Raw genomic sequence first — 25,042 nt, 5'->3', positions numbered from 1 at the left:
TATTTATTTTTGTTAGTGTTCTCAGCCATCGAAGGGGGCGTTACGAGCTTTATACTGGAGTAAGCATTGTACTGGGTTTCTTGGAGGGTTCCCGTGCTCGTGCTGCCTTTTTTTTTGTGCTAATTTGATAAGCTCAAGTGGGTTTGGGCTCTGGAGAAATAGTAAAAATCGAGAAGTGTGTTTGCCTCGGTGGAATCTGATATTGAGACATTTTCAAGTGCGGAATTGACCGTTGCCGCCGACTACCAACTGCAGGAGCTTGATCTATATGTACTCCCCTGACTGAGTCACTACCACTCTTTGGACCCAATAATGGGGTGAGTTTCTTTGGGGAAATGAATCAGAAATTAGCACGAGAGTCAAGATATAAAGATTACGACCCAATAAAGAGTATTCTGAATGACTCAAAGGATGATAACTTGTAAACTCTCTTACTTGTAGTTTAGATTTTTAAGTTAAACGTCTCAAAAGGGGGTTAGGTAAGGGCCCTGTTAAGGCCACTCGAAACCCAAACCTTTGTTATAAGAAACAACAAATAATACCTCGCTAAGTGGAAAATACTTGTAAAATTCATATGCAGTTTGCATCTGCATTGGCACTGTTTTAAGGAGTTTGCACAACCAATTATTCTGGCTCTAAAGATAAAGCCAGAACCCCTGTGTATCTGATGATTTATGGCATTTGCATACAGTCGCACCCATGCATATAAGCTGCTCAAATATTTACCTAAATTGTTGCGGTATTTAAGCAACTACTGTGTGGGCATTAGCCAGGCATTGACTTGGCAGCACATCTAAGTCTAAGCACCTTATGAGATATTGTTGGACTAACTGGCTGTGACTGACTGAGTGACTGTTTGACTGACTGACTGACTGAAACAGAAGCTATATTGGAATCCCAAAGCCAAAGTCTCCAAACTGTGCAAATATTCACGTGAGCCGAGGGAGCCTGCCTTGTGACTGGAGGCTGTTCGGATCCGCTCGGACCAGGCCTTAATTAACGATTTCGAGGGGCAAGCTATCGGATATTTGTCCGGCGCGATGGTTGATGGGAAAAATCCATAAATGTGCGGCAAGACAGAGAGAGAGAGAGCGGGGGAGCCCACAAGCCAATCGAATAGCATGATTGGCTGTATTTTGGCTCTAAGGTTTAGACCAACAAAGCCCATTGAACTGTGGTTCGACCAACAAAAGCTTGTATAAATCCACTTTAAAGTGGATTAAATTTGCCCAAAAGAAGGCAAGCTCAATGGGGACTAAAAGTATAGATATATTTTTATATGCAAAAATAATTCAGTGACAGCCAATATTAAGTTTATTGTTAGCCTTATTTATGGCTGAGGAAAACTGGTTGAATCTATAGGCATATATCGATCAGAGACCCCCGTATCGCGTGCCATAAAAACGTGCTGCCTGAACAGTTGAAAAATCGCGCTACTTGAATAAATAGACCCGTGGGTTTTCGAGTCGAGCGATATATAGTACTGCGAATATGGCCAATTACTATTATTGCCTTTGTTTACATTCCGTTGGACAATTCGCGCTGCTTGTGCGCTCTATTAATTCTCTTTACAAGTTTAATTGACATTGGAAATTGTAAAATGCCGCGTTTTATTGCTTTCAGAACTCTTGCGCAAGGCAGGGCGAAAGGGAGGAGCACCCCGAAAGACATAAGCCCGATAAAGATGAGTATATGTACTGCGGGGGCGAGAATCATCAATAACTAATTTGCATGGCTGGATTTCTGGAGTCCAAAGTGCTTTTCTGTCAAAGGAGCAGCCCATCAAAATAAATTCTCTCTTTGTTGTTTGAACACTTGGGCCCAATCTTGCATTATTTAGACATCATCAATGTGTATAGTATATTTTTTTTGTCAGCCAAAAAGGTTTGTTGTTTATAAGGCTTTTCGGGCAATAATTTCCATTGTTTCTTGTTTTTAATTAAGGGAAAACAATAACAAAACAATCACAAATAATCAAGAATAATTAAAATGCGAAACAAGATGAAAACACACACATACTCTGAAGTCGAAATCGAAATCGAAACATGAGCAAAGTGTGACACGGGAAAGAGAACAAAACAAAACAAAATGCTGGTAATTAAAAGTAAGATATGACGAGAACAAACAAAAATTGTATTTTTTTGAGGAAGCACAAATTACACGAGGCATATCGGGGTGCAATATTTATAACGTTTTATAATAAATAAGAGCTGGTCTCGGGTATCCAATCAGCTGATTTCGGGGGCTTTTCTCCCTCTAATTACCCCGCCTGTCGGGGGGTAAGATCGGAGCGGGCATTAACACATAATTATTATTATATCATAATCATAATGAGGCTTATTCCGTCTGATAGACAACCGGCTAATGGCAGAGAGGCGGTTCAGTTGCGAAGGCTGAAACAGATCCACAGCCACGGTTGGGCGTCTGAGGCAATGACTTGCCCCGGCAGGCAGCCAGGTCGGGGTCACCAAATGAACCTCTGAGCCAACAGACGAAGGTCTTTATGAAGAGTGGAGTAAACAGGGGAAGAGGAGCAGGTGGGCGGAACTATTTATTTTCGCCAATCAACGTATTGGTTTTTGCAATGCCTCGAAAAGCCAAGGGAACTATTGATGCAATTTTAATTTTATATTATATTATTTTAAGATTTTCTTAGTTTGGCATTTAAACTGAGGAAATATTAAGAGATACTTATAATTAATCGCTTCTTTTTACAGTTCTACTATTGATTTTCAAAAGTTTCCCTTCTAATGTTTCCCAAAATTAACATAAACTGATAAGCAATTCAACTTTTCAACCTTTGACTGAAAGCTTTTTGTTGTCTCCAATTTAGATTAAAACGAGTAACCTAAACTGAGACTTGGTCATTTGTTAATCACTGTGGCACCCATTAACAAAGCCTGTTCGTAGAAAAAATACCCGATGAAGGGTCCCCCCAGATGGCATGACTTCTAGTTCAATCAGAGCAGGTTAACGAGATGGCAAAAAATACGAATCAGGGCTCCTTAATAAGAGCCCGCGACGGTGATGAATGACTTTTCGGTTAGTGCGTGAATCGATATGCTTAATTGGCAGTCGAGGTAATAAACCAGCTGCGAGGAGCTCTCCTTCTGGGAGAAGTGTCTCCGGACGCATCGCATAAATTAAGCTGCCGGGTAGGCTCGGGGGAGCCGGAAATGTATCTGAGAGTGTGTGTTGTTTTATACGGGGTGTGGGAGTGTTTCATGCCGGCAATTAATCACATATTCGACGGGTGTTAGTTCAACATTGGCAGAGCGTGGAGATGGGGGAAGGTTGGGGGGGTTTCGGTTTCACAAAGGATCTCCTACGCAATCGATGCATTTTAGTCACTTGGCAAGGCGCTTGTTAAACACGCAGACAGTTAGAGGCAACGGAGAAGGAGGAGGAGGAGTTGAGTGGCGAACCTGTTCTTGAAATTGTCGGGCACGAATATATTCCACCAGGAGTGGCGCTTCTCGCGCGGAAAATACTCCCCGTGGCTGGGATCAATGATGTCGTCGTCATCGTCGTTTCCATTTCCAGTGCCGTTGCCATTCGCATAGCTGCTGGAGCTCTCCGTCAAGTCGCTCTGCGACTCGCTGCACATCATACCGGAGTCCAGGCTTCGCTGGTTGATGTACTCCATCTTCTTGCGCCGGTGACGGTCCAGCTTGGTCTGCAGCGAGCTACGTCTGCGTCGCTGGCGATCGTTTGTGGGACCCTCGTACGAGGAGTTCAATCCCTGGAGCACTGGACGCGGCGATTGGCTGCCGTCCTCGAAGTAGGTCTGTTTGCCCGGCTCATTGGGAGAGCTAGCCCGGATGTTCTCCTCCGAGCTGTAGACGATATCAGGACTGGTGGGTGTGCCGGAGCCATCGGACTTCTCGCTGCGCACAGCCGATTCATACGAGTCTTTGGTGGAGTTCTGCAAGGATAACGAGGAATTTAAGTGGTTAGATAAGGTAAAATTATTGTAGATTTAGGGGGGTTTTACTAGGAAGGCTTTTCACAGTTTGATTTATAGAGAATCTTCTATTTTATTTATATTTATTTATTATAAAATCATTTTGAAGATTTTGTTAATCAAATGATTTCGACGAGTTTTTAAAGTTTCAAAAAGACAGGACAGGTTAAAATTAACTTTAAAAGGACATAACTCACCTTACTACTATCCCGGCGCAGAAAGGACACGGCTATCGAGCTGCGGCGCTTCTGGCTCTTGTCCGATTTGCTGGAGAAGAGGCCCAGGGCCAGGGAGCTGCGCCGTGGGGGCTTCTGTGGCGGCAGCGGGGCCGTGGCATTCAGGCTGTTCTCCGTGTCTCCAGAGTCGCCGTCGTGCTCGTCGATGTTGACCAGCGACGGAATGGAGGCACTTGCCCAGTCCTTGCGCAGGCGGTACTTGCCGTTGTCGATGATGCTCATCCTGGCGATCGGCTTTGCTCGTTCGGATGGATGACGAATTGGGTTACGGCTGTTGACTGCTAACTGCTCACCGTTGGGCGCTGCAAGTAGTCCACCCGATTAATTATCGGTCGAAAGCATGGGTTTTGGCTGTTAATTGCTGCGCTCCAATTACTAACAAACCCAGTCCCTCTCTTTCTCTCTCTATCTCTCTGTCTCTGCGGTTGCGAAACTTTTACTTTCAATGAACTCCATTGAACCGACATTAGCGTGGTAATTAGCAGGCCGTTGTCGGCCGAGCGGAACGCTGTCGTTGTCGTTGTCGTCGTCGTCGACAACAACAATAATGAAACCAAACAGCCGGCACTGGAATACCTAAGTGCATCGGTACAAAGCACTATCCATCACCCGGGGCTTTGGCAGGGGATCAGGGCTGGGATTACCATTAGGGGAATGAATTGCACTAGCACCCGGTGTCAGAGATGAAGTGACTCTGGCGGGTAAACAGTGGATCGTTGTGTTAACATGGTGCAAATTTGTTGTTGACAATGAATATTCATTAGAATTTTTAGCTGAGATGCTTTCAAGCAAGCTAGAATCCCCAAAACCAAAGATCAGTTTGTTTAATTTTGCAGAAAGAACTGATCACAATTGAAGGAAAACACTATAGTTCTGGCTTACAAATTTTAATTAAGACCATAAAATCAGTTGTAAAATGAAGAGCAGTAGATAAGATTAGCTTTTTTAATATTCTTAGAGGTGTTTTTAACCTGTTTAATTAAGATATAGAATACACAGTCATTAAGGGCCTGGGATCATTATTGCAATCGAACTTAGAGGCGGGTATGAGGTAACAACAAGTAGACACTAGATATGGAGATAGCTACTGTATAATAAATGTGCTAATGTGCTAATATCCTTAATAAATATTCATTTATATTAATCATGTTAGTGGGTTCAGAGGCGGCATTGACACTTGTAATAAAGCCATTTATAAAGCCCTAACGAGGAAACATAAATTATACTTTTGAAAGCCTTTATGAGGTGTTATAATGTAGGGCCAAAAATCAAAGCATAGATTCTGTAAACCTACATAAACTTTTAATTATTTTTGTAAGTAGTATTTACTTAATGAGCCAAGTAAATAGGCCCTCAAATAATAAAACCATGTCTATTACCTGTACAAAGTCCCAGAAAGGGCTATTCAAACTTTTATGGATTTAGAACCAAGTCCCAGGCAATCCTCTCACTTTCAGCCCACTTGCCTCTGCCTGAGAATTCCGCAATAATATCCAGTACTTACAGCCCCGTATTACACACTCCATTGCCCGTCCGGGCGGAGGTAGTAGCAGCAAACAAAAGCAGTTAATAATGCAAATTAACTGAAAAACTTCATGACATCATGGACGACTAACAATGGGCCACAACCTACGACAACAAGCAGGCCGTACAGCATGGGTTATTACAGAAACCAGCACAAAATTCAATGATGACGGCGGGCGGATGATGACGCCTAGAACGATGACTGACTAGAATGGGAGGCTGACACGGGAGGGGGCACAGAGATATGTACGCCCGCCTCACTGTGAAATCGAAATCGAAAGTGGCTAAAGTTTAGCTCGACTTGGCTTACAACTGCCGCTATCACACGATTCTGGCGGGAACAATGGACGGCTGACAGGCATTTAAGGGGCGTGATATTGCATATGTTTCTGTAACCAGCTAGACGATACAATTTAACGCCAGATCGAGTGGTGTGTGCCAGTGTGTGTACTTCCAATTCTCACCCGGCCCCGGCCAAATTATAGTTAATGTTGCCGGCGAATCGGCGGAGGCTAATTGGAATGGGTCATTAGACCCCACGCGACAAATGATGCGACTGTAATTCGCGTTTAGCTGTGCGCGTCGAGAAAATTGTATTTTTTAAATTAAAAATGGGCTTGTTTTCATTTATAAACTACTAATTTGAGTCACTTTGTGACCAAATTGAAAAATATTGAAATTATTTCTTTACTAGTTGTTTCAAGTTATTTAATTAAGGATGATATTTGGAAGTAAGTTTGATATATTCAAATATTTTTTGAGATATAATATAAGCCCTCTTGTCAATTATTTATTTTATTTCATGTTGAGACTTTACCCAATCAATAATCTCAAAACCTTTAATATAAATGATAATTTCCACGTTAAAAAATTAGACAAGAACTTGAAGTGCAATCCCTTATCCCCAAAGATTAGATCAACCAAGTGGGCCGGCACTCGACTGCACTCCTGCTTACATGTGTCCCTGGCATTATCTCTGGAGGAGCTGTTTGCAGATTTGCCGCAGAGTTTGTGCGCAAACACTTGACTCGGATCGCAACGCCTTATCGGGGCGAGCACATAGGAAGAGAGCAATTTGAATATACGATTTGCCATATAATGGGATTGAATGAGGGAAAAGAGCCAACCTTGAGTCGAGCGGGAACTCGAGTCGAAACTGACCACAACCGGTCGGGCTCAAGGCGCTTACACCGCAGCTCCGACTCGCCTCGGATCGAGTGCAGGTTCCGCTGTATTCGAAATGGTCTGGAGTTCATGCTCGCTGGCCAGGCACGTATAGTAAGTCACGGGTCTAGGTCTAGGTCTTGGCTCCTCTGCACGGCCACCATTGAGCCGCGAAGGTGGGGTCCCTTCCATAATTTATGGCCCATATCTCTAGCCCACTGAAGAGTCTTTTATTTATTAGCTTGTCGCCTGATCAATTGTGCAATTCGCGCATAAATAAATAAATACAAAGACCTACAGCCAAAGTCCGAATCAAAAGTCTTACTGTGTCAATGTCATGGCTAGTCAGGCGAATAAACTGGTCGTGGCTCTGGATGAGTATAGTATTTATATTTTAAGCTGTTCGGGTAGTCAACTTAACACTTAATAAAATACTCTATCACTTTACCCCAGATTGTGAATAAAATTCGCAGTCTAATGGCGCATCTTCAATTCAGAAAAACATCAGAGCTCTTTGGAAAATCAAGCCACACTGTGTTAGTAAATCAAAACTTTCCATGGAAACCCCGCAGGAACGGAAAACTACAGCACGTGATAAGCGGAGTTGCGACTGATAATGCCAACAGCCAGTAGCACGAGAGCATGGACTTATAAATACCACTCTGAGGGGGTTACGGATCGCCTGGTACTCAGTATTCCGAGTGCGCCAAACAAGGGTCTATAAAAAAACACATGATGACGAGGCCAACTGTCACATGGCAGAGCCTGAGGCTGCTGCAGCTGCAATTTGCAGTGCATGGCAAGGTCCAGTGGAAACACTGATAAACTTTGATTGGCCCAAGTGTGAAAACTTTCCATAGTCTATGTTTATACGCAGTGGCGAAAGATAGATTACAGCATCACACAGGAAGTTCGAGGGGCCAGAGGGATGCACCGAGGAAATGTGATTGCCTTGGAGCGGAACTTTGGCCAGCCAATCGAGTTGGCCAAACTGTCCGCCGACATTGATTTATGGCCCACTCGATGGAGCTAATCTTGAGGATTTGGTTTTATGATTGGGAAATCCCAAGAAATGTTACCTACACAATCTGGGATCGATTCGATTGTGGTGAACGACAGCCCGAAGGTTATTGCATTTCCTGGTAAAGAAAATGTAGGAAATAGGAAAATTTTGGGAAATGTAATAACCATTCATTGCACACAAGCAGAAGTATCTTATAGATTCTAAGGGAAACCAACTCTTAACTGGAATTTCCTGTAAAAAAATGAAATCAAAATTGCATTGCATTTCGCCAGGAATCAAACACGTAAAACTGCACTTTCGATTTCGTTGCAGAACAAACAACCCGCAAATGTATCTCACAGATACACACGATGAGCGGGGGGGTGCGGACACGTTATGGGGCCACACCAAATGAAATGCGAACAAGCAGAGGAGACAACATGCAACTGAATCAGAAACAGCGGAGAGACACAACAGAAACAAGAGCAGCACGATATAAATAAACCCACTCAGACGGCGCAACAATGGCCACGGCGAGATACAAATGTATCTACACACGACAATTGGCGGATACATCGCGTGTGCATGGCATGTAAACGATATGTCCGACGCTCTGTTGGGGCAATTTGCTACAATAATGCCGCCAACAGCTGATCGGGGGTAAGCACTTGTCCAAATGAAAGGGAAAACTGTGTGAAAACTTTGCGAAAACGATGGCGAATTCTCGAAATGCCTCAAAGGCAGGACACTCAATTTGTGTTGGGGGCGACTCTTTTAATGTTCATATTTTTACATTTTTGTTTATGTGCAATTATTATTTGCGTAAGCAGCTGGCAATTGTTTATAAGCACCCGCCCCTCGTTTGCCTAGCTGGCGAACCGGTTGAACAAACAATTAGCCAACACAGTCGTCTTGGATCCATAAGCTACGATATCATGAGCAAAAATTCCAAGGCAATTACCTGCTGCTGCACCCTCAGTAGTGGGGGCCACTGTTAAAGTCTGGATTCATAAATCACAAAATTGGAATAATTAATTCCCTTTCGCATCTTATGCTCTCTTTCCGAATCGAAATCAAAACTGGTCGCCGGTGTCGTTGAACCGCTTTCGGGTTTTATGCCTGTGCGAGTGCAAATGTATCTACATGCGCTGCCAAGATACAAATGTACCTACATGTGCTGGCTACCGTTTTAGCGGGCGTTGTCATTAGCCAAAGTGTCAAGTGGTCGACGGCGAAACAAATGCACGGCAACAACGCGCCGCTCTGACGTCTGTTTTCAGCCAGCTTTTGAGTATCTGCAAGATATGCTACGCTTCTGTTCTCTCGCTCGCATTTCCTTTTCGGAATTGGAATCGTAATCGGAATCAGAATCGGAATCGGAATTGCAATTGGAAGCGAACAAACTGCAAAAACAATTGCATCAGCAACAACATGGCCAGCGTTTGCTCGTTCAAGCCCCAGTCTCACATGACAAGACGGCCAGCGCCTTTATTAATAGACCCGATACTCGGACACACTCTGCTCGCATTCCTGTGCCTGTCCATTCACTCATTAACTAACCTGTTTACACCTGGCCTGGCTTGCACACCTAATCCGGGCCCCCTAAGTTGGGTGGGGCCCTCGCTGCAGGCGTGGGCGTGGGAGTGTTCCCTTCTTGGCTTCTATAAATGCGAGCCGATGATAGAAACAAAAATAATAATAATAATAAATAATATAAAATAGGTAGGGTTGGGTTGGATGGCAAGGGGTCATTGGTTCGGCCTTAGATGGGGCTCACGATGGTCATCGAGCTCTGGGTTCGACTTTATCGTTATTTTCTCATATTTGTTTATTTCTTTCGTTTGTTAAAGGCACACCTTTTAAGGTGCTGAGTTATGAAAGTTCTCTTGTAATACTTCTGTCTCCCTATACTTGATCATAACATTATCTTTTTATATTTACCCACTAGATTCTACACATTGACCCAAGCCAATGTTTAAAGAAGTACAACCTTTAAATGGCAATAACCCATTTCCCTTCTTAAGACCCCCATCACATTTGGTATCTGGTAGATAACGACCCCGTTAGGTTTCTTCTCTGATAAACGTTCCCAGAAAAAATCTCAATTTCAGGTTACAAACACCTCCACACCCAGCAGCAATTCAATGTAAACACACACACGAAATAACGAAGGGAAATCAAGTTGTTTGCAAACAAACAAGAGCCCCGTTCGATGGCACAAGTATCTTATCATCATCCGGAATATTTAGAACAAAAGCCAGCTACTCGGCTAAGCAGAACACGTAAGCCGTAAAAAATATATAAAAATTCCAGAAACACATACGTAATAATATTGTATAGCCACGCGATACATTTCAGAACTTTAAGACGAATTTTTGACAAAAAAACCAAACGGGTCTAACAGCTCATCTAGCAGATGAATGAGTTATATACAAATAGTAAACAAACCAGGCAAGTAATCTCCTAGTATTGTTTTTAAAATAAATAAATTTTGCTTACAGAAAAAAAGATCTAATGTATGTATAATATAATTTTATGTTTGTTTTGTTTGTATATATTCAGATATTTCATTTAAAGGTTTGGCTGTTTAAGTCTTTCTAATTCAATTTTTTCAAACGATTAAGGCTTTATATTTACGCCAAAATCCCTAGGCATTGCTCACACCTGTAGCTCAGTGTTTTGTCTACAGGCATTAATAAATACGCGAACAAATGACGATATAAATCCGCCTTAGAATCAAACACATGATACTGAAAAGCCGCTGTCGGCAGACTGACAAACGAGCCCATGATTGGGACACCGAGGGGGGTTGACTGTCAAGTGGTAAGTGGCAAGTGGTAACTGGAGAGCGGACATTGCCTGCTCGACATGGCGACGTGAAATGACATAATCCGTAACCGTGACACTTGAGCCGATTTGTGTGTGAACCTGGGCAGGCCGCAGAAAGAATGCTGACTTTGGCTACGATCTGTGTATCCGTATCCGAGTGCGAGTCCGGCTTTTTCCCATTGCTCTCCGAGCCGGTCAACAATTAAGGCGTTCTGGCGACTGTGGTTTTCAATAATTACTTACTGTAGTGGAAACAAAAACAAAGGTATCTTACCATGGCGGAAGTCGAACCGTTTCGCGCCGCCTTTGTTGGGAAACCAGTTCGGGCTCGGAATTCACTGTCTCCCGCGCAACTAGTCAACTCAATCAGGCCCAATCAATCGTCAACTTTGTGTTCCGCAAAATGTGAACAGCTTAGAAAACACCAGGTCTACGCAAATAAATTACAAGTGCGCCGAAACAGACCGAGTCACATGGGTGGGCGCTGCCGGCACCGATAGTGCCCCGATTGGGAAGACTATATCAAATCGAAAATATTAAATGCCTGGCAGGCAATCAATATGCAAAACGGAAACGATTCTAATAAAGCAACACTCATGAGTCGATGATTTGAATGGGTTATGAGTGCAGCCAGCGATTTGATTAATGATCGGGAGTATTGATTTTGCCTAGGAAGTGGAAGTGAGATTCGGGAACGACAGCATTATAATTTATATATTCTCACTGCAAATCACACCTAGAACGGAACCTACTGGCTTTTCTCGACAGATCCGGTTCACCTGATATTGATTGGAATATCCCAGAGTCATTGGGACAACAATCTTTATGAGAAGCTTAAAATTAAAGAAATTTCTTGCCCTCGAAAAACCAGTTGGATTAATTGTTTAATTATAAAATTACAGAATTACCTCACTGGTTTGATTCAATATTAGAAATTCCCATTAAAATATGTATTAAATGCGAACATTTTCAAAAGATTTTCATTGCGAAATGAAATAGATTTTTATTCTATCCAATAAGTTGGAAAATATGTTCATTTTACTGACCAAATCCAAATGCGCATTTCATTTAATTGGTCTTATCTGGCCAACCCTAAAATCTATATGTATATTAACATATAGAATTTATTGAGCATTTGGCCAGACCGAATCTTTGGCAGCTGCATTCAGATGATTTTGGCACACTTCGACCCAAGTCGTAAATGTGTAATAAACATTTTATCGATGCTCCGTTTGATACGGAAAAATGTGTATTTATTAAATCATCGATTGTCGACAATAAATCAAAATTCGTACGGCGAGGGTGGAGAGTGCTTGATGTCTCGAACGATCGGAACACTTGGATGGATCTCAGGTGCCTTTGTTTGGTTCTCTCGGCGCACAGATCTGTGTATACTTATAATTATGCCTGTATAGATTTATATTTATTTGTGTAATTATGACATTTTTTCACGCCGCGGCTTGGGCAAACAAATAACAGTAAGCCCCTTTGTCTGGGCCAAGTAAAATTCAGTGAAGTCTGGGCGGCGGCAAACAAAAGACCATAAATAAATCGCATAAAAAGACAGCATGACAAAAAGCACCTCATAAACGATATATACACCACATTCGCATATATGTTTATTTAAATATTGAGCGGACGAGATTAAAATATATTCTCTGTCCTGCGACAAGCCTCCTTTTGGCAGCGAAAATAATAACAGCGGCCAAGTGACTCAGAGACTTCCTCGTTCAGCCGCGTGTAGGTATGGAAATGTCACTGGAAATCAATAAAAAAGTAAAAACCAGATGCAACGGCTCTGCGTAGATACGCGCCAGGAATTTGCATTTCCGTGTTGGTTTTTTATAAATTATTAAGTCATTTTATTTGCACTTCGTTTTCCATTTTTCTCTTTTCTTCTCATATTAATTTTACAATTTTCTTTTCCCCGCTTCCTGGCAAACTTAATTGATTTGCATAGTCGAATGCACGCCCAGATTTTTAGCCCAAGCCACAAACAAAGTGGGTATAGAATTTTATATTTACTTAATTCTCACTATCTACCAGCCGGGCCAAATCACGTGGCCCAAAATTTATGCACACCTAGCAAAACATGATGATAAATGGCTTTGTCAATAAAAATTATAGCAACGCTTTGTGCGGCACTACGCTGAATTGCGTCAAAATAGAAACTGAAAAGTTAATCCGTATTTATAATGCTATCAAATGTTGATGGAGCGTATCACACTAAAGGTATTAATTTGTAGCTGCAAACTGGAAATCGAATGGAAATAATTACTACGAATTTCCATTGCCTCGATCCACACATTGAGGTTTTTTTTCTTGCCTGCCAAGTATTAAGTATGTCAATTTTTGACTTTAACATTCTAATTATAATTCGCCTTTGCCAGCTCATTTTACGCATCTTTTGTGGCTATTTATAAAAAACATAAACAAAAAGAAGATCACGCGACAAGCGCACCACCAACAATCTGAGCGGAGCTGAGCCAGCGATTATCTCAAGAGAAAATCAGCCTCTTTCTGTTGGTTTCATTCCCATTTCCCCCAGAAATCAAAAGAGAGAAGCTGCAGTCGCCACAACGTCTGCGGAAAGATTGTTTTTTGAACTGGTTCGAATCTGGATTTGCATAGATTGGATTTCTTTTAGTGAACATTTCAGTTGGAAACTCATTACCCGACATACGGGAGAAGGTGCCTAAAGAGAACTGTGAAATACTTTTAGACATTTGGAGTATCTAAATTAATACTGGAAGTGTTTTTTTTATATTTTAAACAATTGTTTTTACTTTAAGTGTATCATTTTATATTTTTACAAATTATAAGTAAGAAGATAAAGAAGATTTGCTATGGAAGCTAAGCTATTTCAGGTACTATTTCACATAGTATTTTATTAGGAAATATTTTAAGAATAAAATATGTTTTATAAAAAGAAAGAAAATACCTTGACAATGTTTTAAATTAAACGAAAATATTTATTTATTTTTAGAAATATAATATTAGTAATTATATAATATAATTTTAATTTATCTTAAGAAAAGATTTAACGTTTCTTAAAACAAATCATTATTTTCGTATTATTTAAAATATCTTCAAAGTATTTAATGTTTATTTATTAAATTATATTTTTAAATATATAAAATAAAAATATTTCGATTCTTAAAAAGGAGGACTAAAAGGGAGTAAATAAATAGTATTATTTTCCCTATGAAAATTATCCAAAATTCGACTTTAAAATTAATAAATCTAAATCCTTATTAAAAAAAAATAATTGTAGATTTATAGAACTGTAAGCTAATAAAGAGTAGCTCTTCCGAAAACTAGAACTGCAAGTTAAACCCACTGTTTTCTTTGGATTTTCCTTTTAATTTACGAGTTATGGCAACTTTTAGCGGGTCAAGCCGTAAAGGCAAATGAGCTTTTGGGAGGGGAAGGAGGCGAGCCAACTGTATATGGGCGGTGCGAGTGTGTGTTCATTACTTTTTTCGTATACCGTTGCCTTTTAATTCTCCACTCAAATGGCAGTAGAAGAAGAGGAAGGAGGAGCAGCAGAAGAAGGGCCGTAGACAAAATCAGAAAATCCGAAACAAAAAATCAGAAAATGACAAAGCGAAGGCAGAAAAACTGACGACTTGAACTTTTTGTTTCTTTTTTTGTTGTATTTTTTTTTTTTTTTTTAACTATAAGCAGTTAGTGCTGCCTCTTCTTCGCCATAGCTACTGTCATTTTTGTTGTTTTATTGTGCTGATGACCTTAAATTAGGCGTAGGTCTTTCGTTTTTTTTTTTTTTTGTTGTTTGTGTTTGTCATTGTTGGCCAAGTTTTTGTCTGTTGTTGTTTTTTTATATGCGCTGGTCAGCTGTTTGGCTTCTTGGCTTTCGGTTACTTTGGCACAATGGGCCATAAGTAATAACAAAAAGATATTACACGAATGTCATGACCTGCGGCAGGCGAGAATGCCAAAGAATGCATAGTATAATAACAATAATTTGGTTCTAGTTGGCATATAAAAGTGAATGCGAGCCAAAATGAAAAGGCCAAGAACAAAGGCAACTCGCAGAGATGGGGGAGAGGATAATGGTGAACGGTAAAGCAAAGTAAGACTAGCCACCGACTAAAATAAAAACCGTTCACTGCACAAAGAAGCTGGCGAAAAAAAGACCGCAAGCCGCGCCTAAAACAATCCCAAAAGAGAATAGAAAACAGAGAAGAGGAAAAGGGGAGAGAGAGAGCTAAGTTTAACCCCAGCTTGTAAAAAAAAATTATATTTGAGAGCGCAGCAATTATTTTTTACAACTTTTTCGCTACCTTTTTATTCGGTCTTTTTCCCGGTATTTAGCACTTTTCCTTATTTAATGGGATTTATCAAACGATTTTTCTCGGTTTGGTTAGTCACATTTCTCATTGGTATCAATTGCACTGAATTGCCACTGTATTTGTTTAATTTGTATTGAAAAACAGCACTCGCGTACAATTTATATAAAATTTATCAACTTTTTTTTGTAGCTTTCTAGCTTTTCTTCACTTTATGAAGAGCAGATAATTCTGTAAATATTTTATGGTTTAAAATATTTTAATTAAAATTAAACACTTATGAATTTTGTGGGTTTTTTGTGTGGAATGGATTTTTTAATATCTGTTGATATTTCATAAATTTGATTAATATATTTTAATTTAATTTAGCAATTTGTTTAAAGTATTTTCATTTATATTCAAACACTTATTACAATTAAAACTTTATTTTCTTTTAAATATATACACATTTGTAAAGTTTAAAGACTCTCACAGACAGCTAGGGAAATGTGCATAAAATTAATAAATATTACTGGAAAAATGTCTGTTAATTATGTGGGAATTTTAATGGGTTAATTGCTGCAAACGGACTGCCATTATTTAACGGACTTTAATGACTGAACAATCTGAATTGGGCACAGAGAAATAATAATCAACAGACTGCACATCTCGCACACACATAAACAGCCACACAAAACTCGATCATATTATTAAAAATAATTTTTACAATATTTCCCGCCGTTGCTGCACATTTATCTCGATATTTGGCACAGACTTTTTAAGCGCGCGCGCGTCTTTCTTATTTGTTTTTTATTTCTCCGTTAATTTATTGCAGCAAAAGAGAATCTGTTTCGATTTCGTTTGGCGCGGACTCTCAGCTTTGCGTTGCTTTAATTTTATTTAATTATTTTTGGGGGCGAGCTGCTGGGCGTTGCGTTCCGTTCGTTGCAAATGGAAAATTCAAACTGATCGGAAATTTGTGCGCTGCCTCAGAAAGTCGGGAGCCGAAAACGATCGCGCTGCCGCCGCCGCTGCCGACGCGTCGGAATTATGTTTTTCGACCGCGGCGCAGTCGCAGCTGGGAGAGCGCGAGGGAGAGAAAAGGCACTCGCTCATTTTGGCTATATCTTGCTCTCCCGCGACATGTGCTGCAATAAACTCGTTTTTTTTGTTGCAGGCTAAAAACCTGCTTGGGGCTTTTGGCTTATTTCCGTTTCCATATGTGTGAGTTCGCGATGTTTAGCTACATGTTGCCAGTGAGCAGCGTTGGGGCCACTTGAAGCTCGAGTTACCGACTTAATACTCTTTTTTGTTGAGTATTTTACCATTTTTAGAAGGCGGGGTTTTGTAGGCCCAAAAGTGAATACACTTAACCCTTTTCGATTTTTTTAAAGAATATATTTTGGTGTTTTAAAGTTGTATTTCGAAATATTTTCAATTGATTTCAAATAATAAGCGTTTTAACATTTTTTAACCAAATTAATTTTTTTATTTTGGTTATTTAAATTGTTATAAATAATAAAAAAATCATAAAGTAGGTTTTTAAGAGAGTTTATTTAAAAAAAAAAAGTAAAATTAATTATTCTTAAAAATCATATACCTCATTCTGCGAAATTCAGGTTAAAAAGTGATTTTGTAACATTTCGTAGCATACTTTCTGGCATTCTTTAAAGGGATTTCAAAACAAGATCCATTTTTCCCACTTTCAATTTGTGTTTTAGCTAGTTTAACTAAGAAATGATAAAAGAAAATTTATTTACAAATAATATCCATATAAAATCTTAAGTTATGTATTACTATTTTGCCATAGGGTAATAAATATTCGTCTTGCCCATGTCTTTTTTGCTTTCCTACTTTGTTTTTGCTTCTAATGTTGGGACGCATGTGCAATGAACTTGTTTTGAATTGCAATTGCGATACACTTATTGTTGCTACTTTGTTTTGTTTTTTGGAGGTTATTCAGTTGCGGCGACTTTGTAATTTCATTTAAATTACTCATACGCCATGTGACGCCGCCGTAATTATTTGATTTCGCCCGAAGCCTCTCGACGGCAAAAATGCATTTCCTTAACTTTAATGTAGGTCACTGCTGAGGGGGTGAAAGTGCCTGCAATTACCTGGCGAATTACCTGCTGCCGTTGACGCCGACGAGGAAATTACCACCAAGGTCGATCGGTGCCCAGGTTCACTCCGAGAATTTTTTTTACCTTAAGGTGAACTGCATTTCATCGGTGGAGAAAGAGAGAGAGAGACAACTAGAATTTCCAATTCAACCTTGGGCAATTCTTTCGCTTAGCTGGCTGACTTTTCCCTCTTTCTTTGGCTCATTTAAAACGCATGACTTGGCTCAAATTGCAAATTATGCAAATTTCAAAATACACAACTCGACGAAATCAGAAAAAGTGCAGAATCACTTTGTTGCCAGTCGTTCTCTGCTCCCCTCTGGCCGTTCTCTGTCTGCGCCTTTACAGTTTTTCGGACTCGGACGATTATAATTTGCAGCCTTCAATATTATTACACAATCATAAATTGTCTGAACTAAAATGTAAATGTTTTCAACTGCGCATATATATGCGGGGCTATAAAAAACGCAATCGCGCGTATAGCCAAAGCTTGAGCTATGACTAAATCTATGGCTATGGTTATGGACATGGCTAGGTGGCTATGGGAATGGATAATGCCGCACAAATCAGGGTCTCTAATCGAGCCAGTCGAACCCCAGTGCGGTTTGCAAATATGGAGGCACAGGCAAAAGTCTTAGAAAACTATGTACAAATTTCGTTGTTTTTATTTTAATTTACAATCGAAATCCTCACAGAACTTTATATTCTCGAGAGGTCTTAAAGAATTATATTATTATTTATTTTATGACGACAAGGCTCTTTTACATCTATAAAAAAACTAAACAACAAATAATTAATTCCTTGAACACGCGACCTCACCATTAAACAATAATAAAGGTGAATAAACCTGTATGAGGTATTTTGAATTTACACACCTGCCGCACTGCTTCCGTCTTGTACATCAACTTTAAATTTTAATTAGCTTAAGCGCCATAAAAGATCGCCAATTTAATGTTTAGCCTTTGCAATTTGCAAAGAAAAAGAAGGAAAAGTATGTAATTAGCTTTTGTGGCTATTGAAATACAATAAATTAGCCAATGACATTCACTTTTTAATTTATAATTGGCAAGTTGTTATTTAAATTCTATAAAATTAAATGTTATAAAGGTATTCTATGATTTGTTTTAACATTTTACATTTACATTTGGGCATTTTTAAGACAGTTTTTTAAAACAACAACTTGTTATTGGAAAATAAATTCAGGAAGTTAAACTAAAAATATATTCAAAACAAAAAGAGCATTATTTAGGTTTTAATTTGACTTAAAACTTCATCAGAGCCTTTAATATACTATTTCGGCTGAGTCTGCAGGGATTCCAATTCTGTTTTGCCTGCATTTTCAATGTCCTGTTTTCATAAAGCTTTCCTTTTATATTTCCCTTTCTTTACTTCCTGTATTCTTCGTACAACATAACCCCTCAAAACATTTCCATAATAAACAAATTCATCGCAAACTTTCGTCGGACTGTCAAACTAAAAGTACGTGGGCGAAAATATTCCCTTTTAAGGAGCTTCATTTAAATAACAAATGACATTCTCGCTGCTCGCTTTTCCGAACCGATTGCAGCTTAAATATTTTTGCCATCCAACTGGCGGGGTTCCCAGTGCCCCGAGTGTTGGAGCTGTTGAATATGCAAAGCCCGGCGCAGGCAGAAAGATTTACTTTTTAATTTTTGCTCTTGCCCCTCCCGCTTTGTTGTTGTTGTTGGCGTCTTCCCGCCCCGACAGCATGTGACGGAAGGTAGTGCCAAAACCGAGCCAAAAACCAAGTTTCTGGCCAGCAATGTTTCGACGGCTTTTTGCTGCAGCTGCTAAAAATAGCAAAGCCGCCACAGCAACATCAACACAACACAGCGCGTTGCCTGCAAGTTGTTTGGCTTGCCAAATGGCGGCACGCGGCACATGGTGGCCGGTGGTGCTGGTGGTGCTGGTGGTGGTGTGGTCCAGTAATGAAGAGGCTGGGGAAAAACGAGGAAAAACGAAGAAAACCGGCTTGACAGGAAAATACAAATTTCGTTTTGGGTGAGGAAAAAATTCAAACGATTTCGTTGCTGCTGCCAGGCAGTTGGAAAATGTATTTTTTTTTCGGCTCCCAGAGAGCCCCCAAAAGGAGGTTGGGGTCTCGGCTAGTTTCGTTCGGTAATCGGGTGTCTAGCATTGTTTTCGCTTTTGTTTACTTTTCATTTCGCTATTTAATTGAATCGATGCATAAAAATCGAATTTATATGGATGCACTAAAGGCCCCTCGGCCACTGTGAATGAAATTTTTATTCGCTTATTGCCGTTGATTTGGGTTTTGCGTTGTCCATTCGGCTTTTTCAATCAAATCTGTCGCTTTTTGGGCGCGCCATTTGATTTTTCATATAAATAAATGTGCAACAAATTTGCAAAGCAATTGCGAAAACGTGCCTGAATTTCTCCGAGTTCGCGAATGCTCTGCCCCCGCGACTTGGAGGTGCCGCAAAATGTTTATATCAAAACAATTGACTGGGATATTCTTAATGGGATTTAAATTGCAATGGGATCGGGTTGAGCAATTTGTTGATGTTTCTGGGGAATTTTATCAGCTTGTTTACTGGGTAATATTTGTAATTTTTTTGTTTTTAAATCGGAGAAGTTTTGAGCGGCACTTCTCTAAGGGTACACTGCAGCTTTCAACCGTAAGTTCTTTATAAAAATATTACCAAACTATAAAAACCACAAGAAATATATAGAAATGTATTCAAAGTCTAAATAATAATACTTCCCCACAAAGTGAAAATACCTTTCATTCTCGTGCAGAGTATTCTAAATAACCTCTAGGTAAATCGCATTAAAATATGCATTTATTGCGAGCTGCTGTCACTAAGCTCGTTACTCAAACAGATTTCTGCTCTATTTTGTATTCAATTTTTCAATAACAGAATGCGATTTTAATTAATGAATTTGTTCCATTCAAAAGCACTGTCAAAGGCTGCTGTCGGAGACATAAATACTGGCTTTAACCCGTTATTGAGATCCAGTTGGCAAAGGAAGTGACAAACCCATTGACATTTGCCACTCGGGGACTGTTTTGGCGGGGCGACCGTGCCAAAACATTTGTCATAGCACATTTAAATATTCATCCATTATTGTCCGGCTGGTGGAGAATTCAATTTCGATTCCAATTATGCAGTCAATCAATTTGTATTGCAACATGAAATTTGTAAACCAAAAACGCAAACAAAAAGAGACCCAGTCTGAGCCTGTTGTTCTGCCCCGTGTGGGGCATATGATTTATAATTTATTTACATGGTAAATAAAAATCGTAGAAAAAGTTTCGGCCATGTTATCAATTTTTTGCGTGTTTTCCCAACTGTCTTGCCAGCACACATGGGGCGCCTTTAATTGAGGTCAATGTCAGGCGAGGTATACATTGTGCCTCCTTCTTTTCTTTTAATTTTTAACTCTGTGTGTATGGGTGTTTGTTTTGACATGGCCAAGACAAAGGTAAACTTGGCAGTATTTTTTTTTTTTAACAAAACAATAATAATAATTTATTTATGAGTCAAACGAAACATCAATTACCAGAATAAGAAGGATTCCAGCTAGCACGCAATCGAATTATTATAAATGGCCCATCATGGAATCACAAGACTTAAAAGATGATGTATCACTTGATGTCAGGCATTTTTAAAATAACAATTGTCTCTAAAGGTTTTTTTGTCATGCGAAAAGATAGAGTATTTTAAGAGCATGGGAAAAACTAGTCTTTAAAATTAAATCATGTTACAAGCTGGGATAGACTTAGGTAATAAAACACCTTCAAAAATGGTTTATTAAATAAAGCAACAAAAGATTTTCAACGTTTAGAAATATCACAACTGTAACCTCTGTGCCTCAAAATTTCCATCAATGGAATTTTGTTATTTTACTATAATAATTGCCTTATCTCTGGGAAACTTTTCACTCCTGAAGGTTGACCAGATGTCCGGCATGAATTCGTGTGGAATACGTGATGCAAATCAAGTAAACTCCGCACTAGTCAAATCTCGTTTATTTTCCACTACTGACGACGGACAGTTCAAATATTTACGTGAGTGCATACACCCTTGGAACAAAGAACCTTTCTACCTAGCTATCTTCACTTAATTCTGAAGAGGTCAGATTTATTCACATTATTTTATGGGTTACGAGTGAGTTTTTGGGCAAAATCCCAAGCTGAAAGTGGAAATTTTATGGAGGGTGGGTGGTGCTTATCGGCGGCTTTCTTTGCCTTTGAGGCAACCCAATAATTGCTGGCAAATATCAGGTAGCTAAAGCGATAAGGCAGCTGTATTTATAATTAAATACATCCCAAGAAAAATTGATAAATCCAAGTCTAAGCAGGTGACGAAAAGCCTTGGACGGGGTGACAAAATACCCGATAAACTCCGATTAGCCCAAGAATCTTTCTGTGTGAGGTCGCGGCTGTCAATAAATCATTCTGTCCATAAACTAATTGAGCTGTTTAGCCATATTTGGCTCCCTTGATCCGGGGCTCACGTGTCAATCCCCCGGGCCGACTGTTTGCACATATCCTTGTTTATGTTTTACTGCCTTGCCGCGCTTAATTCCACATGTTTAGTCCAATTTCAAAAGCAATAAATTTGTAAAGCAAATCATAATGCTGAATTCGATTAGCAAGGACAACGACAACGACAGCAACAGCGACAGCGACTAACCTGAACACAGATCCGAGACAATCGATAGCGGGCCGAACAATGTACGCGTAATGTGTTTGCCTGAACAATAATGACAGATAATTATATTGATATATATGAGCAATCTCGGAGATTGAATGCCAAATTGATTGGCCTGGCGGCTCATGTGGCATTGAAATGGCCAATTGAAAGGGTGTGAAAATCGATTAAATACGTATATATACACGGGCGATTGGAAAAGGGTACATCTATATGAAAATATATTGACATATATGTATGTTTTTAGAAAATCATAGAAAATATCGTAATAAAATTAGAATACCCTTAAAGAAGACCGGAAATATTTGAATACTTATCTTGAATAATAAATCTTATTTTTATATGACAATCGAAAAGCTTTTCTGTGCTACTTTTTTCTAGAAAATCAGATCTGCATATTAAATTTAAATTTTTAAGAAATCAAAACTTTTTCACTTTCTTTCTTATTATTTGTATTATTTTTGTATTTAAATATTTTGCAAAATTTATTTTTTTAGAATGAAAATCACATTTGTAGAAGAACCCTATTGGCAACTTCAGACCTTCAGATTTTAATTACTATTAAATCTCTTAACTAGGCTTAATTTAAAATGAAAAAAGCTTTTGCAAATTCCTTGCCATTCAGTCCGAAATCGCTCTGGGCCAATAAATAATTCCACAGAATTTAACAGCCTGCATTAATATACCAAAAAGCAATGAGAACATTTGCTTCGCTTTATTAAAAATGAATGCCGACAATTTAGCTAAGTGCATTTTACTTCGACTTTCACACACTCGTGTACATTAATATCTACATATGCAGATATATATGTATGGGTGTGGATATCTTGTGCTTAGATAACAAAATATAATTCGTCGCAATTTGTGAAAAGAAATACGAAAATTGTTGTTTGTTTACAAAGTGTCAGGCGAAATGTCGGCACCAACAATGCCACCGTGTGGGCCACCAGACATCGTGGCTTATATATGAGTATATATACAGATATAGTATGGTATCTGAACGTCATATATATGCCAGTCCGACTGTCACAATTTGCCAGCGCCTCTTGAGAGCCAAAAGCTAGACCAGACCTCAGGTCATTGCATTTATTCATAACAAAATTCTGGGGAAAATGAAAAAAGCATATGAGTTGAGATTGCGAAACTAGCAATTAGCTTTATGCATCGTCTTATTTATTCCTATATGCACTATAATATTTATGGTATGGGTTATAGTAAACGGATGGCTATAATTAGCGGATTGGCTTGTCTGTTGATTTTAAGAGCACCTACATATTTGTTTTTTTTGATCGTAAATAAACTAATGGAAGCACCGGATAGTTCTTATTGAAGGTAGTATATTAAAACTGTCGTTTGTGGATTATCACTCATAGAAGGTGATTACAATGCCACGAGCGTCACGCAGTCAGTAACTTTAAGCCATTTGTTTATATTGATTTCGAGGCGGTACCTACGTCAATTCTGAATGAAGGGTGAATGCACTAAAAATTAAACAAACAAAGGCTTTTTTTTAAATTGAAAAAGACTCATTTTACAGCTTCAAACTATTTGTAATAAATTAAAATGTAATTTAAAGATACATTTAAAACAACATTTTGGTTATTTTAAATAAATTTCTTTTCAGAACAACATCCTTTTCAGAGTATTAACGATCCTCACCCCAGCAAGTCTACTCGTTTGTTAATTTACATGCAGGCAATTAATAATTGCCATAAATTACTATTGAAAAGCTGCGATAAATGCATTTGCTTGAAACATTGCTCATACGCCGCGTGGGACAGGCGGCAGCTAAGCCATTTAGCTTCTGTTTGACTTGACTGCCATTTTTTTTTTATTAAGCGGCATAATTTCATAATCGTTATGCAAAACGCAAACACAATAACCGTTGCAAAAACTATGGCAACGCCCACATCACGCCTGATGTGGACAGGACCAGGATGCAGAGCGGAGCGGGTAGAGGGGCGGCAGCATGAGCAGGAGCAGCCAGCTGCCGGCGACAGGCCACGACATCAATGCCAACGACAACGACGACATAACACTAATGAAAATTTGCGAGCAGCAGCAGTAGGAGGAGGAGCAGTCGGAGACCCGGAGGAGCAGCAGCAGTGGACAGCATTGACGTTGCATTTTATCCTCGGCTGAAGACAAGACCGCAACAACTACACCAAACATGGACGGCCGGGCACGCCCATCCGATGAGTGCTCTTTTGGCAGGCACTGTGGTGGAGGATGCACGTTTTGGGGATTAACAACAGCATTTCTCAAGGTCGAACACAGGCAAACAAGAGACATTAATTTCAATTATTTGCGGAAACTAAATAACTAAATAATATTGGTCTGATGATTTGTTTTTGAAATGTTTTAATACATATATTTAATTATTATTTTTAAAGATAAATGCATCCTAAAATAGTTACGGATTTAAAATTCAAAATTCTCTGCAGCAAAATTTACGTATTATATTTTCACTTCTGTAAAGTATTTTGTTGGGAAATATGTAAGTCTTTAAATTATATAAATATTCAGTCTCAAATGATCATTATTTTTCTACTAATTAATATATATTGACATATGTTCCCCATGTAAGCTCAGAAGGTCTAACCCTGTCTTGTCACTTGCCATTAAAATCGCACATTCTCTTCTATTTATAGATCCTTCGGCTCGTACCTCGTACCACTATGCAATCGATGCAAATTATGGCCAAAAACAATGTCGGGCCACAACAACATGAGCGATACAAACGAGCGTGCTGTAGTTGTCATCCTATTTTGTAGGTGTTGCCGTGTTGCTGTGTTGTTGCCGCTGTTGCGTTGCTGTTGCTGCCGCTGACAGGCAGGCGCAACGAACGCTGCAGCTCGTCACAGCTGCAAGTGAAAGTCAAACATGAAACGCTTTTAGACACTCGCCCACACACACACACACACATGGCCAGGAGTACACACATGAGCACACAATTTGCCAGCTATTTAGCGGGTGTGGCAGAGGAATAGGTGGCTGGCAGGGGCGGGGAGATTCTCTTGTGCATCGTTTCAGGGTCAACTGCTATTTACAGTCAATGTCAGTGTAAGTCACACTCGAAAAAATAATATACAAAGGCAATAAGCTATTACTTTTAATTATAATTACCATTAAGTCAAAATTAAATATTTTAAAAATATTTAGAATTGTTAAGTAAACCTTTCGTATTGTAAAATTCTTTAAAAAGTTGCT

The 25,042-nt window shown here is 39.4% G+C and overlaps 1 protein-coding gene across 14 annotated transcripts in view; it reads right to left on the bottom strand.

Moving 5' to 3' along the window:
* mtd (TLD domain-containing protein mustard) overlaps nt 1-25,042 on the bottom strand; it is an 84,348-nt gene that overhangs the window by 41,331 nt on the left and 17,975 nt on the right. For 4 of the 14 annotated variants that reach the window (XM_070286466.1, XM_070286479.1, XM_041777489.2 and 1 more), the window contains exons 1-4: nt 15,737-15,971; nt 15,025-15,261; nt 4,162-4,502; nt 3,426-3,925 (exon numbers count right to left, since the gene is read on the bottom strand). The exons of 7 other annotated variants lie outside the window; for them this stretch is intronic. In XM_070286466.1, the coding sequence (XP_070142567.1) occupies nt 3,426-3,925; nt 4,162-4,422 (761 nt within the window). In that variant the 5' untranslated portion in view covers nt 4,423-4,502; nt 15,025-15,261; nt 15,737-15,971. Of the gene's footprint in view, nt 1-3,425; nt 3,926-4,161; nt 4,503-15,024; nt 15,262-15,736; nt 15,972-25,042 lie in introns of those variants that run through there. 3 more of the 14 variants (XM_017167989.3, XM_017167990.3, XM_017167992.3) reach the window with 1 other exon arrangement.

Source organism: Drosophila kikkawai, chromosome 3R (genome assembly GCF_030179895.1).
Source record: "Drosophila kikkawai strain 14028-0561.14 chromosome 3R, DkikHiC1v2, whole genome shotgun sequence".
In the NCBI taxonomy this organism is placed as follows: domain Eukaryota; kingdom Metazoa; phylum Arthropoda; class Insecta; order Diptera; family Drosophilidae; genus Drosophila; species Drosophila kikkawai.
The sequence above is the reverse complement of the archived record's forward strand: the minus strand, read 5'-3'. Positions and strand labels throughout refer to the sequence as shown.